This window comes from Miscanthus floridulus, chromosome 10 (assembly GCF_019320115.1).
Source record: "Miscanthus floridulus cultivar M001 chromosome 10, ASM1932011v1, whole genome shotgun sequence".
Classification (NCBI taxonomy): Eukaryota; Viridiplantae; Streptophyta; class Magnoliopsida; order Poales; family Poaceae; genus Miscanthus; species Miscanthus floridulus.
The window spans coordinates 42,885,156-42,905,230 of NC_089589.1; the positions used below are offsets into that span (position 1 = coordinate 42,885,156).

The following is a 20,075-nucleotide window of genomic DNA, read 5'->3' on the forward strand; positions in this document are numbered from 1 at the left end:
GGACCTATAGTACTAATAGGGAGAATGACATGCTCACCTAAGCACTCAAAAACAAGGAGCACCCTGGTCGCACTAGAGGAGCCGGTCTTGTTCCTTGGAAAATAGCATTTGAGGAAGAATCTTCCACTTATCGGAGCTGCTCGAGGGGTAGAGTGGCACAAGAGCAGAGTATATGAGGGTTCTGAAAGAGATGGAAGACAAATTCAAAAAATGGATTGATGAGAGGGTTCAAGAAAAAGTCAATGTACTTATGGCATCCATGGGATCAGGAGTAGTACCACAAGAACCTGTTCTGACTAGCTTTAACCTATAGTTCAGGGGTCGCAGTAGCTACGGATCAACCCCACTCGATGATGAAGAGGCGAATGCGCCTCAAATGGTGGATAGCATCACCGAACCCGTCAATGTTAGGTTGTACATCTGTCAGCAATGGACAACTGACAAGGTGGCGGTCGGCCAGGCCTGGCCTGTGGGAGACGGACCATTAATGGCCGCCCAATTCCAATGGGGTATGCCCACATCAGCATTGATACTATACTTGATAAGAAGTATAACAAGATGCACATTGATTACCCCGCACAGGAAGACAGACAATGCTTTGTTCAGAACAAGGGCACTCATGTGGTCTGGCACAAGCGCTTCATTAAGCTTGATCACCAGTTGTCTTTGGATGATGATGAGGACGATGACGAATCTTCACCACCCAGAGATGATCACTCACCATCTCCCAATAGAGGAGATCACACTACCTTCCCTGGTTCCTTGCCATTACCCCCGAGAAGACAGAAGTCTCCTTCTCTTCCTGCTCATCCTCCATCTTCATTAGCCCCAATAAAAGAGAAGACTCCTCCTCCTCCTCCTCCCTCTTCATCACCTCCAAGAAAACATAATTCTCGTCCTCCTCCTCCACAACAGCCCAATACAAGATCTAAGGCATCCTCGCAGTCGAAGAAAAGGTCCTCGGATTCGGTCGCTAATGCTCCCAAAGTGGACCAACAAAAAAAAGAAAAGGACGATGGGTGGCAACGTTACAAACTTGATGAACCAACAAAAGCCAGAAGTAGCCTCCAAGGAAGACAAAGTTAGATTCTAGAATCTATTTGCCTCACTACCTAAGTGGAGGGTGCAGTCCCAATTCAATAGGCAAATAGAGAGTAAGCACACTCAATTAAGAGTCAAAGAAATACACCATGAAGATCAAAGTAAGATAAACAAGATTGTCAAAGACAACCCCAGATTAACCAGGGATGATGTCGTGAACATCTATTATGATTCACTATATGAGACGGCAAGACCGGCAATGTAGTTTCAAAGAGGCAATTTCTTGGTGGACGAGGAGGAGTATAAAAATTTGACAACATATATGCATGACTTGCATGATTATTACATGGCCCAAGCACTTGAGATGGGGCAGGCAGGTTTCGAATATGTTATCCGCCCGCCGCATGTTTTCCATTATCCTAATGAAGAGAAGCACTTTGTCGGTTGGGATCACTTGTTTTAGCTATTCAAGAGACACGATCTCGATACACAAATGTTGATGCTGTGGACTATGTAAGTACCCTACTCGCACGATATTATAATTAACTACTCTCTCGATACACAAATAGTTAACAACTGCACATTCCCCATGAATTATGCAGGTGTGTAGCAAAAAATTTTGCTTTAAAACAAAGTACGCTCATATGTCTTTCTTGGACCCCGAGCTAGTCAACGAGAGAACATGCGGAGGCATCCATGGAAATAAAGTGGAAGATCTGACGGAGACACTGACTGCCATTTTTTAAAATTTCAAGATGAGTAATAAAACTGAAATACTTCTAGCCTACAACTGCGAGTATGTGTTATCTGCTCTTATTTTTATGCTTGTTTTTTGTAGTTATGATTATTCGTTAACTAGGGTTTTGTGATTGCAGCAACCATTTCGTCTTCATTGTTGTCGATATTAAAACAAATCATATCAAGGTGTGGGACTCGAAGATAAAGCCACTTTTTTTGCTCGATCCCCTAGTCGAAGTGCTTAATGCGTAAGCGAATCTAATAACATATTATTTTCTAATCGCACATAACATATTCTAATGTTGCCCCTTTTTCACACTTTATAATGTGGCATAGTGTCCAGGCAAGAATGGCCGGTGGGACGAAGGTCCCATTTCAGGTTGCACCAATGCAATTGGAGACCCTAGACTAGCCGGCGGGAAACAATGAATGCGGGTTCTACGTAATGTGGGCAATGCTTCGCTACCTCAGCGTAAATTCGGAGGCGGCAAATCATTTGGTGTGTATAATCCCCATTTTATTTATATCTGTTAATTCAACAAAATGATCTACTTATTTATCTAACATTTCTACCTTTCGAAACCGGTTTTTTGAATGACAGCACAAGAAATTTAAACACAATAGGTGTTGGCTTGAGCATCACTGTCGGCTCGTGCCACAAGCCGGCAGTGTTTGCTTGAGCATCACTGTCGGCTCGTGCCACAAGCTGGCAGTGTTGGCTCAACTAACACTACTAGGTGGTGCCAAGAACCGACATTCTTGCCTGCACATCATTGGTGGTTCTGAGTACCGGCAGTGATGTGAACCCCACATCACTACCGGTTTGCCACTGCCGATTCAAAATCCGACAGTGAAGAGAGATTTTGAACCGACAGTGGGTAGTGCCATGAACCATAATCTCTGATTAAGTGGTAATTAACGGCAACTGCCTAGCTATGTCAATCAAGATTAATACCTAATTGTCTGTTGTTAGAACTAATTGCTTAGGAGCAAGGTTAATTAAGTCACAATTGGCTCTATAGATCATCTCAGTACCTCTAGGGCCTCGACAAAGCATGAAGGAGGGGACTCATCAAATTTTAAGCCCAATTAGTAAGCCCTAAGCAATTTTTCCCCAAATTTGAACCCTAGATCACAAGAAAACCATTTTTTCATAAAGATTCTTAACCCTAACCTAAAAAAGGTACAGTGGATACTCACCTAAGGGTCTTTGGTCGTCGTTATTGCTGTACGGCACTCCCAGTGGCCATCTCCCTCAGCAGGGTGTTGCCGTTGAGGAAGCCACTATTGCTTGGGGTTCTCCTCACGTGCCCACACTGAACCATTCGATGTTGACCTTGTGTGCCAGTGCATGGTTATGGTGGCCATGTGAGTGAGCGTGGCCACCTCCTAACCCTACTTGCTACTATCTCGAGCAATAGAGAGTAAGAACTCCGTGTGCTACCATCGGGCTTCTTGATGGAGTTGCACGCGCGCTCTGGCGAGATGCTCGGCAGTGTCATGGCTTGGCCTGGCTCCATCAGCATCGTCCGCCCCTTTACGCTCCACCGGTTGCAGCGTGAAAGGCGGAGGGAAGAGGAGGAAAATGGTTTAGGCTGCGTTCGGTTCCCAGGGAATCACCCCCTAGAACCAATCCTGCCAATGCTTCAGTAATTTATATAGCTACCTCTCACCAAGATTGATTCGCCAGGAATAGCCCTAAGCGAACAAGCTCTTAAAATTTTCATCCAGCAAAGGTTTTGTTTGACAACAAAGGAATCAAAGCCATCGATCTTCATCCAATAATGAAGGTTGTTTGCTGGCTTAAGAAGGCAAGTGGGGTAAGACGAACCATTAAGAATTTCCGGCCAGCTTAAGAAGGCAAGCGGGGTAAGACGAACCACTAAGAATTTCCAGCCAGGGCTCAGGTTGTGTGATCTTGTTGGTCTGGCATAATTGCATTGTGCTTATTTGGACCAAAATTAGATGCTGGGCCAAATAAGTTTATATTTTTATTTTAATTTTCAATTAGCTTCCATTTTATTAAGTACATTGTTTTAATAATAATTATTTTCCTAATATTTAAGTCTAAGTTTAATATATTAATTCAAATGTAAATTATCTTTTTGGCACCATTTTGGCTTATATAAAAACTAGAAGCATGAAGAGAAAGATGTGGATACTTTGCACGAAGAGATAGAACATCTAGCGGGGTCACTTACTGGGGAATGATATGGACATCTTGCATGAAAAGAAAAATCATCTAGTGGGGTTTAGCTTTATAAGAGTATATAGATAAGATGTATTGTCCAACAATATAATCATGTTTTATTCCTACCATAGACTAAGTAATTCTCTCTAAATAAGTTCTAACCAACGGAAAAATTTAGTTTGAGAGCTTTAATTGTTTAAATAATCAACAATGGTTGGGAATATTTCATTTAAAATTTAAATAATAGGCATGATTAAAGAAGGCACAAATATTTTTATTTCATAGTCTCAACTAATGTTGTCTAAGCTATTAAATTGGCCTTCATAACTACTTATGTATTTATGTTTAAGTTTTGGGTTTTAATTTATGTGATTTCATGGTTGTATATGCTAACGTACGTTGGTTACGGCTATTGATAGTCATAGTTTTATGTCCCAATAAGGCAATAATAAATCATTCATTATTATTTCTGTGATTCCACGTAGGAACTCAGTTTTTGGAATTTGGATACTTCCAAGAAAATTTTCTGTGATTCCAAAAAAAAAATGAAGCGACCTAATAATGGATAAAATTCACAAGCAAATTTAGGAGCATAGTAGCCACGTAGGAACTTTCCGTTTCCTCTAAGTTCCTAATTTAAACCAATAAAATAAAACAATATCCTCAAATGTATGTACACCTAGATGCACAAAATTGATGGTTGGGAAAAGCCGTAAAAGATCTCACCAAATGGTTTTTGCATCCGAGAAAAGGCCAAAGCGCAGGGGAAACGTACCTGTGATGGAGAACAGCACCCTACTGGGCACTGGCCGTGGCCGGCCGAGCACCTCGCCGGTGGCCGCCGCTCCAGCTAGCGCCCGCCGCCTGGACAGACCCGTCGTGGTGCCGACGGCAAGCAGCTTTCCCCCTTCCCTTCCTCTTCAGGCTTTGACCAGCCGTGCTCTGTGCCTCTGTCTCTGCACAAGGCTTGGCAACAATGAGCGCTGCTGCCAGCTTGGCCTCCGTGATTGACTTCGAAAAAGTCACCGTGTTTTCCTTCTGACAAAAAAAAGTAAGGCCCGTTTGGATATTAGAAATTGAATTCATTTTAATAATCATAATTTAAACATATATTAATTAAGCTAATATGGTTGTATATGGATTATATTTATATATTATTTGTTGGCTATATGAGAGATACTTATGTGTTGCATTTCTACTATAGGAGAGCGAGTTGAAAGCGTGTTATAAGTTGTAACGTATAAATATAGAATGATGATCTATAGAAACAATTTCTAACTCCCACTCTATGAATTTGAGATAGATTTATATGTAAACTTTAGAAAGTGGTGGAATGTTAAATTTTAAGTCAAATAACTTAATTTATTAAGTAGATTTGAATTTCTTCGAATAAAAGGATCCAAACAGCCCTATGAGTAATCGGCTTGCGTTGCGGGTGCTTCGCCGATGCGACTGATGAACAGAATTAGTTGAGTGCCCTGCCTTGTGTGCTCTGCCAAAATTTGCATACGTGCCACTCTACTCAAGAAAACAAAGTATAAATACTTTATGGATTATAAACCAGACATTTTTTGCCCGAACCAAATTAAATCAGACTAGTTATATATTAGGAGCTAATTATATTATTACACTCTAGACATTATACCTTTCGACTCACACTTGTTATATATCTTAGACCCTAATTATAATATTATGCTGTGTTTCACCCATATTTTTTTGACCTACCTTCACATGACTTGGTGCTTGCGAGACTGTGAGAGTAGAAAACATTTCAAATATATGTGACGGTTACTAGTTATAAAACCGTCCCCCCCCCCCCCCCCCCCCCCCCCCACCCCCCCTGTTTTTTTTTTGTGTCTTTTGACGTCTCCAATAAATAAACACACCTATATAATACCGTGTTGTGTGTTTTCCACCCACTTTTTTTGTCAACCTCCTAATGCCACGTGGTGCTCGCGAGGGTGCAAAACATTCTCGATACGTATAACAGTTAACCGTTCCATTCTTTTGGCGCCTTTTGGCATGTATCTTGAATAAATAACCACACTTACATAATAAATATGGTATGTGTTTTTCCCGCTCATGTTTTTTTTTGGTCTACCTCATGTCATGTGGAGCTCGCCGATATATACAATGGTTACTAGTGTTATAGAACGTTCTTTTGGTGCCTTTTATCATTCCAACAACAACAATGGTAGCGTCTGGACGTCCGGATGGACGCTCGCGCCTGCACTCTGCGTACTGGCCGACCCTGCATGGCGTCCAAGCCCCACCCAACCCTACGCGGCTTTCGCGCTATGGCCTGATGCTTCTCCTTGCGTCGGTGGCGCCGGTCGATGTTGTCGAGCACGAGCACGCGCACAACACCCACGGTGGCCAGCTGACGGCCGAGAAAGCGGTCCCTACGCACGGGCGCGGCGGTGCCCACGCCGTTAGGTTGGGCGGGCGACGGAGCAGGAGCAACAACAAGGGAGGTCCGGTGGGCGTGGGGGCTTGAGTGGTGGTGGTGGCGGCAGTAGGTTTTTAGGAAAGAAGAGGAAGGAAACTCCATGGATGATGGACGAACGGTGACCCTACGTCTTACCCACAGCATTACCGTTCCAACAAATAAACACATGAACATGTACATGTAACCATACGTACATCTACACATGTATAACATATATGCTGCTAGTTCTACTCAGTAGCACTGTAGTAGTAGTATAAAAACACACCTCAGTATGTGTATCTCGCACGTTGTTTTCCCACTTTTGTACACAATACGACCACAAATACACCACTTTTGTATAGCAGGCACAAATACATACTCGAGCTGTGGTGTGCGGTGTGCGTGGGCCCAAGAAAGAGGCTCCTCCCTTTTCCATCTCCGCTTCGCCGTGCTCCTCCTCTGCGGCTCCGCCCCTTCGCCATCGCTACTCGCTTCTCCCCTCCCCTCCCCTCCCCTCCCCTCCCCACCTCAAACATCCCGAGCCGCCGCGCAGGCACGCGCGCCGACGTCTATCCTCCCAGCGGCACTCCCCATGCCCTGCATCCTCTGCCTGCCGCCGAGTCCCCCACGCCACCGCGGCCGCGCCGAGCCGTCCATGCCCGCCCCGGCTTCTTCTTGATTTTCGTCCCGTGCAATCGCGCCTCCGGCTCGCTCGTCCCGATTCCTTGCCGCGCCCGTGCCATGCCGCCGGTGCGCGGGCGCGGGGCTAAGCGCCGACGGATGGCGGCGGCGGAGAAGAAGGCGGCCGCGGCCGCAATGGCGGCTGCCGCCGTGGGTGCCCCGCCCAGCGACTGGTGGGACGCCTTCTGCAGGCGGATGTCAGGTGCGTCTGCCTCCCCCGTCCGTCCGCCTCTGGCTGTCTGTGGCGCTGTCTGGTGGCCGTGCGTGTCTGTCTCCGTTAGGATTTGTTGCGGATTGCGCGGTGGTTCTGGTTGCTCCCGACCTTCGGGCGGCGATTGGTAGACTGTGTCGCGTCAGGGAGGAATTACGCCGGTAATCTTGCGGGTTTGTCGATCGTGGTTGGGAGTAGGCGTGATTAGTGTGGTGGTAATGCTGGAGTTAGAGCAATGCTGCCTGGCCGGATTGAGGAGTGAGACAGTGTCTGTCGCCGTATGTGTTCGGTTTTAGGTGTGAACAGTGAACATTCCTGTGTTAGGTGTGATTCCATTCTCGAATTGGACTAGGTTTGCAAGAACTGAGCACTGAGTTCTTTGTCTCGGCTCTGATTATTCAGCTGGGATCGAAAAAGTTCAGTTTTCGTTTTTATGGTCTGAACTGCCTAGTGCAGCTGAATGGCTAATTGCAGGTGGTCTTCGGTCCGGTTTGACTATGACATTGGTCTTCATTAGTCCATAGGACTGATAGCTACGGCCTACAGATATGGATGGCGTTCGGCTGGTGCACTGCTCGCTTGTTTCAGCTTGTTTCAGCTTATTCTCCCTCACAGAATACTATTGAATCATCCGAAACCATCCGAAATTCACTGTGCTGGGCACCATCCGAACACGGTGGCTATTTTCTTGCTTTATAAGCACGGGGTACTAGCTTTTTGATTGAGTTTGCCATGTGATTCTTTAGTCCATAGGACTGATATCAACCATTCTACTTTTGCACAATACATTGGACTTCATTTATTTCTGTTGCAATTAATTTCTCAGAAGTTGAAGGACTTCTCAAATCCTAATTTGCTGAAGCAGAAACATAGCATGATGGAAGTTGTACGCAAAGGGTAGAGATGCTCTTTCTGAGAATCTTTGAGGAAGGGAGATGACCCCCCTAGTTAAACACGATCAACCCCAAACTTATTCTGAATTATTATTCATAAGCTAACCATTATTCATAAGCTAACCTTGTTTGTCCCAATTTTACCGAGCATAACTTCAAACAAGTACTTAAAAGAAACCTTTTTTTATTTATAGATGTCACATAGATAATAGATGCGGTTTCAATATTACTGTTTCCTTTTGGTGCTTGACTACTCGACATCGAACTTACTTAGCAGTTACGACTTGTAGGGTTGGTTATGCCTAATTTGTTGATTATTATGACTTTCTTAATTGGTGCACTGTGGCATGTTCGTAAAAGATCATAGTTTACCGTATCATTGATGGGAATTATGTAGATTGAAGTTTGATCTGTACCAGAGAAATACTTTGCTGTCAAGTTTAATAAAGCTAGCTAGAATGCTCTAGTGTTTTGCATCTGTGATTACTGTGGTCTCTTTTTAACTCATTGCATGAAAGCTCTTGCTTACCACTAACCAGTTATCGAAGTTATAAATTTATAACTAGTCTTATGTTTCCTTCTTATAGGAACCTTATCTTGTATCGAGGATGCACAGAGATTTGAGTCTGTATTCAAAATGCCAAGAAGAGCCTTTGACTATGTATGCAACCTGGTGAAAGATGAAATGATGGTGAGGTCCAGCAGCTATACTTTTCTTGATGGCACAATGCTGTGTTTAGAAGATCGAGTGGCCATTGCTCTGCGGAGGCTGAACTCTGGTGGGTCACTGGCGACTGTAGGATCCTCAGTTGGAGTGAACCACTCAGCCGTGTCGCTGATTACTTGGCGATTCATTGAGGCTATGGAGGAGCGAGCGAGCCACCACTTGCGCTGGCCAGACTCTGGTGAAATGGAGAAGATCAAGTCCAAGTTTGAGAAGATCCATGGTCTGCCAAACTGCTGCGGCGTTGTGGATACAACACACATCACAATGTGCCTTTCATCAGCTGAACCAAACTGCAAGATCTGGCTTGATCAGGAGAAGAATTACAGTATGGTATTGCAAGGTGTTGTTGATCTGGATACGAGGTTCACAGACATAGTGACTGGGTGGCCTGGTAGCATGAAAGAGTCGAGCATTTTGCACAGCTCTGGCCTTTTCAAGCTCTCCGAGAAAGGTGAGCGGTTGAATGGCAGCAAGCTGAAGGTATCAGATGGATCAGAGATTGGGGAATACTTGATCGGCGACTCAGGCTACCCCCTTCTTCCCTGGCTTCTCACACCATACCAAGAGAAGGACATCATAAAGTCCAGTTCTGAGTTCAACAGCAGGCACTCTGCAGCGAGAGCAGTCGCTCCAAGGACACTGGCCAAGTTCAAGGACACATGGAAGTTCCTGCAGGGGGAGATGTGGCGTCCCGACAAGCACAAGCTGCCCCGGATAATCCATGTCTGCTGCTTGCTGCATAACATAATCATAGACCTTCAGGAAACATCCATGGATGAGGCACAGGCATGGCCGAACGACCATGACGCTAATTATAGGCAGCAGGTGTGCGAGTTAGCCGATGAGAATGGAATCAAGGTGAGGGACAAACTGTCCGAACACCTGATCAGCAGGTGACCAACAGGAGGAAATCTTAGGAATGAATGAATGATCCAGAAGAGTGCTATTTTCATCTGTTTCAGGCAGCTCTAAATCTTTTTTTATGTTCAGTTTTGTAGAGCTGTAGAAGGGCAGGCCTGGTACAGTGGTGAGAGCTGTCTCACTGAGTCACCAGGTCACGGGTTCGAAGCAGCCTCTCCGCAGATTTTGCGGAGGGAAGGCTTGCCTCGGTTTTTCCCTTTCCCAGACCTCACTGATGTGGGAGCCTCCGGCAGCCCAGTTTTGTAGAGCTGTAAATGAGGCAAGCGAGGGCATCGGATCATATTACTTACTGTAACTCTCTTAAAAGCTGATGCAAACTTGTCAAATCAATCTGGCTCCTTTGGTTTATCGTGTTTTTGCCTTGGTGGTCCTGAAAATTCCATTATTGTTTTTCATAAAATTGCGATGATGAGTGTATTAGATGCTGGATCTTTTCTGAAACATCTAGAGTTCTATTAGTTTCTACATAAGTTGTAGAAAGTGCAAGTGATTCACATTTGCCGCACTTAAAGAATCCCCAATGAAGTAGGATTAATTTAACTTTGCTAATGACTCAATGTAGATTTCTAGCCATATTTCACAAGTTTCTCTCGACGTACATAATAAAAGGCAACGGGACGAGGGCAAAGCTGTCTTCTACTGCCTGATTCACTTCACGTGGGCAGTGGCCCGCTTCGTTTGTGGGGGGGGCCTCGGTCCTCGGGGGTGTCCATCGCCAGGCTAGCCCAGCCCAGCCGAGACGAGGCCTGCTTGGCCCAAAGCCCAGTATAGTCGTGGATGCCGTTCCCGCCTTCCTCTGCCGCGCTCGCAGTCTACTCCCCCGCAGCGCCGTGGCCTCTATCCCGCGACAGACGACTCGCACGTCGCGGCTCGTAGCATGCAGGTACCTTACGTACCTTCCTCTTTTTTTCTTTTTGAATCGTTTGCTTTGTATTTTTCTTTTTGTTTTCACTGATCTTTATTACATTTTAATTTCATTATCTTCTCTTTACTTATTTTATCATTCATCCTACGTAATTATTCCTTTTTTCTTTTTTACGTATTTACTTCTTATCTGTATTTCATTCGAATTAATTAGTATTTATTTTTTTAATTCTTGTTTTATTTATATTTTGATATTTCATGAGATGTATATGGTTTTCTTCCTTTTCTTTTTTTTCTTTCTATTTTATTTTCTGATGTTTAGATAGTATACATGTAATGTTATATGACGTATTTTTGTGATGTACATGTAGTACACCTATGATGTTCTATGATTTTTTTGCGATGTTTTATTTATACGTGTGATGTTCTATGATGTTTTTTACGATGTTCAGGTATTATATATGTGATGTTCTATAATATATTTTGTGATGTTCAGGTAGTATACATGTGATGTTTTATGATGTATTTTTTGATGTTCACGTAGTACACCTATGATGTTCTATGATTTACTTCACTAATTTATTTTTATTTTTTTATTTTTTTATTTTCATGATATTTTTGTGATGTTCACGTAATATACATATGATGTTCTATGCTATATTGAGCGATGTTTTGGTAGTCTTAATGTGATGTTCTACAATGTATTTGTGATGTTTGGTATCATTTTTTCTTCTTTTTATTTGACTATAATAATATTTACTAATTTTATTTTTATTTTTTATTTTTTTACATTCATGATATATATGATGTTCGCGTAGTATACATATGATGTTCTATGCTATTTTCTGCGATATTCGTATAGTGTTAATGTGATATCTTTAAATACAGGTTAATCATGAAATAAATGTTCGTTAAAATTTTTTATCGAAATATATCCATGTGGGGTCTTGTTTTGAAGAGCTTATTGCAAGAAACACGATGGTGCAATCGGATTTTAATTAGGACACTTGGTTTAGCATATATGACTTTTTTTACCTCAAAAAGTATGGGATATGTGATGATGGTAGCAATTTTGGCTTTTATTGTAAGCTCCTGGTCTGCTGTTTGGTCCGAGAATACAACTGAATTGGGCCTAATATAGTGAAGGAAGTGGGGAAAGAATTTTTTTTGAGGTGAGGGGGTCGGCGGTGGGTCTGGTGCTGACCCTGTCGGCACCTAGGGCCCGTCTTCCTCTGCCTCTACCTGCCTCTGCCTCTGCCTCTACCTCTACCTTGCTGTCTGCCGAGACAACCAACCCTGACTCTTCCAGGTCCTTGGTGGAGAATGGAGATGGAGTGACGCGACTCTTCTTTTTTGTTCTTCACTCCAGTATTCCGCCTACATAGCTAGCCTGTGCTAGGTGCCTCTCCTCCAACTCGATGGGCAGCTCCCTTTGCTTCTCGCCTCGCCTCGTCTCCGTCGCACGCCACCCAGGGCCGTCTCAATAATTTCAAGGGCCTTTGGGCAAGTTAGCGGCAAGGACCCAGCAAACTAGTCTTTTAGGATTTTTTGTCACGGTGATTAAAAAAAGGATCTTTTTGTCACGGCTCTGACTTTGGCAGCAACTCCTACGGAGGAGCCGAAGGATCCGAACTAATCACTTTAGGACCATGATCCGTTTTCTGGTGAATAGTAGAGGGGCTAGAGCCGTTTTTGGGATTGGATGACAAGCTGCAATTTGTGGCTCCTACTCAAGTGCTCTGACTCTCCGAAGGAGCACCGGAAGAGGTGTCATTCCAAATAAACTCTTAATATGACAATTAAAGTGTACATTACTAGTAATAAGAGTTAACTTGCGGCATATGTTGAAAGCCATGGGGAATAGCTGAATATCAGAATAGGAAGCGACATAAGCTAATTCCTGATTAATTACTTGTGTTAAGTGTATGGATCTTTCAATTTTCATTTTGATTACATATACTATATAATATGCAAGTAATATATATAATATATACATACATATAGCTGATGGGCCCCTCGTGGCATGGGCCCGTGGCCGTCCCACCGGCTGCCCATACCCCTAAGACGGCCCTGACGCCACCTCCTCTGCCTCGCTTCATGGCCGCCTCCGGAGGATCCACCGCCACCACCGCGCGACTGCCACTGCATGCACAGGCCGGAGTTCTCCACGGCAACAGCGGCGGCCATGACTGGGTCGCAGGAGAAGCAGGCGGCGCCACAGTTCCAGCCCCCGGCGGCCGGTGGTAGCGTCGCCGACCTCATCATGCCGCAACTCCTCAACATGTAAGTTCGCTTATCATTAACTTTGCTTGCTTCTCTTCTCACGCTCGCTCGATTTGCTCTTTAATCTACTTGATGAAATATGTGCAGTGCGTGTTTTCAGAAAAGAATATATGCTCTTTAATTGTTACTAGTTAGGAAAGAATTCTTTCGATCTCACGGCAGTCTTCAACCTCCTGCGCCCTCTCCCCTTTCTCTCTCCTCGCGCGGTGGCCGCGCGCTGCTCCTCGTCCTCACCCTAGCCTCGCCGCGACGCGCAAGGGCTTGGTCGGAGCTCAGCGCGCCTGTGGCGGCCTCCTTCTCCCCTAGCTCCGCCGCTGCGAAGCCCTCGCCCCAACCTAGCCTAGCCGCCTCCACCGCTACCAAGGCCCCTAAACCATCCAAACCATCCTCCACCCATTCCCACCGCCTGGCCGGCGTTCCTCCCCCCAAACCTTCCCTTCTAAGCCCACCGAAGTTGAGGAACATGAGAAGGGGGGGGGGAGAGAGAGAGAGAGAGAGAGAGAGAGAGAGGAGAAGCTCACCGGAACCCTAACTCGTAGATCTAGAAGGAGGAGGAGGAGCAGCCACCTCGCTAGCGGCGCCGATCCCCGAAGCCGCGTCGTCCATGGCCACCGACGCTAGATCCACCTGAAGCTGCGTTGTCCATGGCACGGTGGGGTGCGGATGCAGGACAGTTGTTGGGATCCGCTGGAGTTGTGGCACGGGATGAGCATTGGGGAGGAGGTCACCAGAGATGAGAGGGGGGGAGGAGAGAGGGTGCATGTGCGTGCACGTGAGGAGAGGGAGAGGGCGCGTGCGCATGGGCGTGTTGGGCATTTAATTAAATGCCCCACGCACGTGACAAGTCTTTATCTTTGTTATACATGATTTGGGTGAAGATAATCTGCTACCTGTGTGTGTTGGTGGTGAAGATATGGATCGTGCGCGACGATGGCACGGGACTTCGAGATGTACGCGCCAAACGCGACATATGAGGGCCCGCTCATGCGTGCTCACGGGTACGTCGAGTCTCTCCTCTCTCGTTCGTCCATCGTCGTTGTTGGCACTTGGCAGCCATGCACCTCAGCATGTTGTATCCATCATTTCTCTTAATAATTAATTTAATTAACTAGGTAGCATGTTCGTGCGTTGCTACAGGACAGCTAAACTTTTATACTAAAAACATACGGATCGCATGATAAGATAATAATACTGTGAAATTAAATACCGATGTTAAAGTGATATTAATCCAAAAAAGCAAAGTTTGTGAAATTAACAGTCACGAAGAGTGCGGTGTCGTGGGCTCACAAACTCTACTGTATAGACATTTTCGTGATGCGGCTAATATAATGTTTTATATTGGCAAGAAAAAATCTCCGATATCCATTTCTTTCATGCGTCAATAAATCCACGAATAAGCTCCGCCGTATCTTCATACCATCCTATACACAGGTTCGAGTATATATACATAAATATTAGTGCCCGTCACATAGATAATACTGCCGACAAAGATTTGAAAACGTAAAGGAAGCAACGTGTTTTCCTATCCATATAGGAAATTTAAGCTCTGACCGTTATAATTTCAAATTCCCGCATGTTGCAAGAGGAAAAAAATGATACCTGAGTAACATACGTATGAGCGACGTGTTTTCCAATCCATAGGAAAGATTTTTTTGCTTAATACTCATAAAATTTTCATTTTCGTTATCTCATAAAATTCACTTTTGTTTAAAATTTCTTCTATATACCTATTTTGGATTTCCATGGCGTAAATCTTCTTCCACTTATACATAACGATAGCCATTCATATTTTAGAAATTCGTAACAGAATGACAAAAACACTGACAACAAAACAATATACAAGGCCACCGATTCTCCCAGCGTAACAATGTGCTAGAACCTAATAGACACAAGGGAAAGCATCTGGCTATAATCAAGAGATAAAAACAAATTCCACTCTTTTCATTCCTTAAAATATAATCACACATAACATTGGAGCCTGTTTGGTAACCCTTCGCTTCATGATTCTTGACCAGAGTGAGCATTCGGGTGAGGAGCTGAAAATATCGAGCACACACAACACACACATTCTCTGTCAGTTTTCCCTCATCTCCAGCAAAACTTGGAAGATTACTATATTCTCAATGCAACGAGTTCAGCTAGCCATTGGGAGAGGATGCTGTCGGTGGCCTTGATGGTACTGTCGATGTTCTAGTGCGCCGTCCGGATCGCGTGCGTCCTCACCTGCAACCCCACCAAGCAGAGGACATGTAGATCTATTTCAGAAAAGCTTATGAAACAAACAAAATCTAAATATCTATCCTCCCCTGGCCGAATGTCTCCACGATGTGTCGAATTAGGCTCCCACAATGAACTCCCACCTAGCTGCTGTTCTTGTCCAGCGTGAGAACTGAGAAGCAACAGCAGACAACCTACCATGAGGGCCGGTGTAAGTTATAGTTCGTTATTGTCGCTAGATAGCTCAACGATCTGAAATGCAATGGATCACTAAAAAGAAATGATACGACAACAACTTGCAACGTTATCTTGAATCAAGTCAATTTGATTGGATGATTTAAGGATGCGTCACTTCTTGGGAGCAATTTCTTATCATTCATGTCTTAAATCAATTAGACTGCTTGGTTGTAAAGATAGATATAATTCATGAAAAAGACACTAAACTGGAAGCAGCAGAACAAGGTTGTAAAGAACAGATGCTCCATACCTGTGGGCATAACATGCGCTGAAAATTTCCAAGTCTCCACTGCTTAGGATTAACACCTTCCTTTTTCAACTTCTGGATGAGCTGCCCAAATCTCTCCTCAGAAGCAGCTGTGTAGTTGTTTGCCGAATGAAACATGAAAAACACAGCACACCAATTAAAAGGCAATTCTACATCTAGTTGTTATAAGCACAATGAAAATAATGAAATTGTAAAAAAAAGTAGCAGCCTAAGTATAGGAGAGTACCGAAACTGCAGAAACAGTGAGTTTTTTAGGCGTAGTCAGTGCATATCACCAATTAATTTATATATGCCAACCAACCCTAAACCATTTAACTTATAAAAGTTTAAAAAACATTTGAGCACGTGCCTTCAGATGTTCTACTACAATTACAGTAGAGGAGCATAAAAACACATCACTCATGGGCAATATCTAGCGATCAAAGATACGACCATTATAACGGATTAAATAAAACATCAACATGCAAATTACCATACTTTCCCGGGTGCTTACCTCTCAATCAAAAGCACTGACACATCCAAACCAACTTCTTTTTTATGAAAGAAAAGTACAGACACAGAGCAATGAGTGCTTGAGAGTCAAGAGCGGGCACAACACATTACCGTCACTGGAGCACAGGGGGGCAGGGGCGGACCGCCACGCGTCTGTAGCATTGCGCACGCAGCAGACCACCTAGAAGTTCATTGTTTTCATAGCACTGGAAGTTCATTGTTTTGCTAATACAACCAGGTTAGGACTCCATTTTTTTTAAGAAATGACACTGGCGCAAGGCATATTAGACAAATAACATATGGAACCATACCCAAGCTGCATTGATTTATCTATACAATCCCTACAAATCTGGTGCAAACACTCCATGATTGTCCTTGTCTTCCGAATAATTCCAGCAAAATAGGATCAGGCACACACACATTTTGCACATAATGCTACTTACAATTTCACCACAAGATCATTACACAGCTAGGACATGAAAAAGGTGATGTTCACAATGGCATAAGAGAATGACAGAACAGGATGAGAAGAGCTTGAAATTAATAGCCCTTCTTTTTTTCAGAAAACTGATACTATTAGCACTTAAGCAGTAATTGGACCCTAGAGAGGACTCTTAAGCCACCCATAATAATATGATGTAAATCAGCATCGATCCAGATTAAATAAAAGGACAATATGTTTCTTGAAAATGCTGGCCCTTTCATATTTAGTAGTTTTGCAAAAGGATGGCCAGTATTAAGCAAAAGCATAATATCATCTAAGAGTAGTTTTGCACAGAACATTAGATAGTACTCTACCCATTTGTTGCAAAGGCTAAAGGTCTCTTGGCAAATAATCCCTTTAATATTCAGCTGAGATCCAAATATTTACTTAAGATTTTTTTCTACATAAGCAATTTTGCTCTAGTTATACAAAATGTTAAGACATATCAACCCCAGTCAGAGCTAGACAACCAAGTCCCCGTTCGGTCCTCATACAAAGCCAAATCTCATTGCAACACATCCATGAATGAGTCCCAACTGTTACATTATATTTCAAAATTGATAATGTCACATATACAAGACTTATAATCACATACACCCACTTAAGCGATAGTACAAAATTTATACTAAATCAGACATCCATCTTGTATCTGAAATAGATATGATGCTTATCAATTAGTTTACGCTAACACAAAAAAGAAAGGTGAATATACTAAACCCGTGCTTGAATGCTTAAAACCAGTCATACAATGCTGCCATAACCTCAAACTGATGAGGTCCTGCTGCCACAGCAAAACTGGACAGAACTGCTGTTGCTATGCCTCAAATTCCTGTTGCCTACAGACAGAGCTGCGACAAAGAGCTGCTTACTTGCTCCTGCAAAACCAAATAAAAATTACAAACAATTGGACAAAACTTATGTACTTGGAATATCTTAGCTTGAAATTAAAAGAAAAGAAAATGAAGCATTTAAGCCTGCGTTTGAGGTACTACACAGAACTACAAAATGATGGAAACGCCATAACCATAATATAATAAGTGGTAATTTTGCTTTGATTACTCCAAGAAAGGTATTGAACAATAAATGTTCATGAACAAAGATGCAGACAATATGAAAACATTATTTTTCAAAGGGTAGGGATTCTTTTTATGTGCACAGAGGCTTCTAACGACATGTAGTGATGCTAGGAGCTTTCCTTACTTTTCTAGCAGCATGACGCCGGCTTGAAGAGAATCGAAGAGGCAATTGGGATTCCACATCGCGGCATTGATAGCACAGCCATATACGAACTTAGCTGCTGACACCTGATGCAACAAATGTCCGGAATCATTAATGCAATACAGTATAGATATAAATTGACTCATGATTCCTACAGCATGTAATTAAAATATACACAAAATAACGCATAAATGGCACCAAAATACTGAAAGGAAATGAAATATCGAAGCTTTTTAGGGGAAAGTACTATTAGAGGCTTACAGCTTGGAACTCAGCCGTGTTCTTTCTTTTATCAAGTGGAAAGAGTGGCACCACAAAAAATGTACTAACCTGATTTGTAACCAGTTAATTTTCCAAACCAAACTGTTATTTCCCAACCCAAGCCCTGATGCTAACATGCAAGTATTTCACATGTTGAGAAAAAAAAACCATTGCTTGATCTGCAATTTCATATTCTTTGTGTCCTAGAGACAAGTAGTCATTCCTTCTCTTTCAGAACTGTGCACAAAAAATCACAAACATCACATGAATGTAGAAGTCGCAATATCCCTCAGACATGTAGAATGCTACCAGAGTAGTACCACTACATTAGTCTTCAGGGATCATGCATCACCTTTTCTTTTGGTAACCAACACCTTCGTGAGACTGAAAGGCTAGCTCTAGGTCGTTGACAACAATGTGTAAGGAATTTGTCATTGGTCCTACCTTGTGGGAGCTCCGCCGCGCACCTCGCCGCGGTGCGGACTTTGCCGCGCCTCTAGGTCACTGCCGTCCGCGCCGCGACACCTACACCTACACCGCGACACCTACACCTACACCACCCTTGGCCCACCGGTGTACTCGCCGTGAGCGCACGAAGCCATGAGAACACGTGAGCTCGCCGCCGGCGAGGAGCACCGCCTCAAGACAGAGAGGAGAGAGAGCTGCTGCGCCACTGTCGCCCCATTCACCCAGTGCACCGTGTGCCAGAGAGAGGGAAGGGAGAAGTGCAACGAATTAGACTTGTGAATTATGTCTATTTAATGATGGATTGTATATATTCTTGTGAATGGACTTGTAACGGTAGTTTATATAATACTCATGTGCTTGTGGTCAGATTTGAATTATATATGTTCTGGTCAGATTTGAATTATGTTCTGGTCGAATTTGAATTGTAAATTTTAATTTTTTTGACGAAAAAATGTACCGTAGGGGCGGTTCAAGGTTCTAGATTGAACCGCCCCTGCAAACAAGTATTATAGGGGCGGCTGGTACTACAGCCGCCCCTACAAATCGGCGATTTGTAGCCACACTTTGGTAGGGATGGCTGGCCAAACCGTTCCTACAAATACATATTAGCCGCCCCTACAAAGCATATCTGACATAGTGGCTGGTGGGGCCGACTCGCGGAGGCCGGCCGGCGGGGCGCCATGCTGCTCACCCACGCCCTCATGGGCTTCGGCAAAGACCCAAAACCAGCCCAACCCCATCCTCCTCCTTCACAGTCACAACACTAGGTTAGTGCCTGCCGTCCGTTATTTTCATCAGAATCAGATAAATATATCAATCTACTTGCTCTCTCCAGTAGTCCTGCGCTCTGACCTACTATTGTAAATTGTAAGGCATCGAGTTTACTCTCCCAGAAACCTATTAATCCTTCAAGGGTGAATACAAAAAACATGAGGAGCAAGGTTGGTTCAAACAAGCTGTGCCAGGTAGTTGGTTTAAACATGCTGAAAATTTTCCAAAATGGTGTGGTTCCTCTGGAAATCGTGAATCGTTACGAATGAAAAAAAAGATTATGGGCGTTTGAAGAAAAAAAAAGTCTGCATTGTTGACGACTTATATTGTTCAAGCTTGCTTGCATTGGCCCTGTTTGCTTCTTTTATAATCCATACTTTTCAGCTTTTTTTAGCCGGAAGAATATTTCTCTCACAACAAATCAGCCAAAACAGTGTTTTGGCTTGTTTTTTCAGCGAAGCGAACGAGGCCATTGCCGCAAGTTTTGCAAGCCCAAAAATGTAATTTTCTTATCAATGGACGCAAACCTGTTCGATATCTATTATTTGCAGCCGCCGCTGCTTCATCTGTTGTGAGTGCAAGACTAAAAAGCTGTAGAAAAAGTGATAAGGGCAGCTGCAGCCGCTACCATATGGATGGTTTAAAATATAATTTTGTCTTGTTTGCACACATACAATTATT

At 43.6% G+C, this 20,075-nt stretch overlaps 2 protein-coding genes across 2 annotated transcripts; both read left to right on the plus strand.

Annotated features, from left to right (window-relative positions):
• The first annotated feature begins 7,045 nt into the window (after positions 1 to 7,045).
• On the plus strand, positions 7,046 to 10,105 carry LOC136490158 (protein ALP1-like). The gene is made up of 2 exons (XM_066486643.1): positions 7,046 to 7,281; positions 8,771 to 10,105. The coding sequence occupies exons 1-2, from the start codon at positions 7,140 to 7,142 to the stop codon at positions 9,805 to 9,807; spliced, it is 1,179 nt and encodes a 392-aa protein (XP_066342740.1). The 5' UTR covers positions 7,046 to 7,139; the 3' UTR covers positions 9,808 to 10,105.
• A 2,736-nt stretch (positions 10,106 to 12,841) lies between these two features.
• LOC136488492 (uncharacterized) lies at positions 12,842 to 19,390 on the plus strand. The gene is made up of 3 exons (XM_066485411.1): positions 12,842 to 12,978; positions 13,890 to 13,976; positions 19,261 to 19,390. The coding sequence occupies exons 1-3, from the start codon at positions 12,842 to 12,844 to the stop codon at positions 19,388 to 19,390; spliced, it is 354 nt and encodes a 117-aa protein (XP_066341508.1).
• Positions 19,391 to 20,075: the final 685 nt, after the last annotated feature.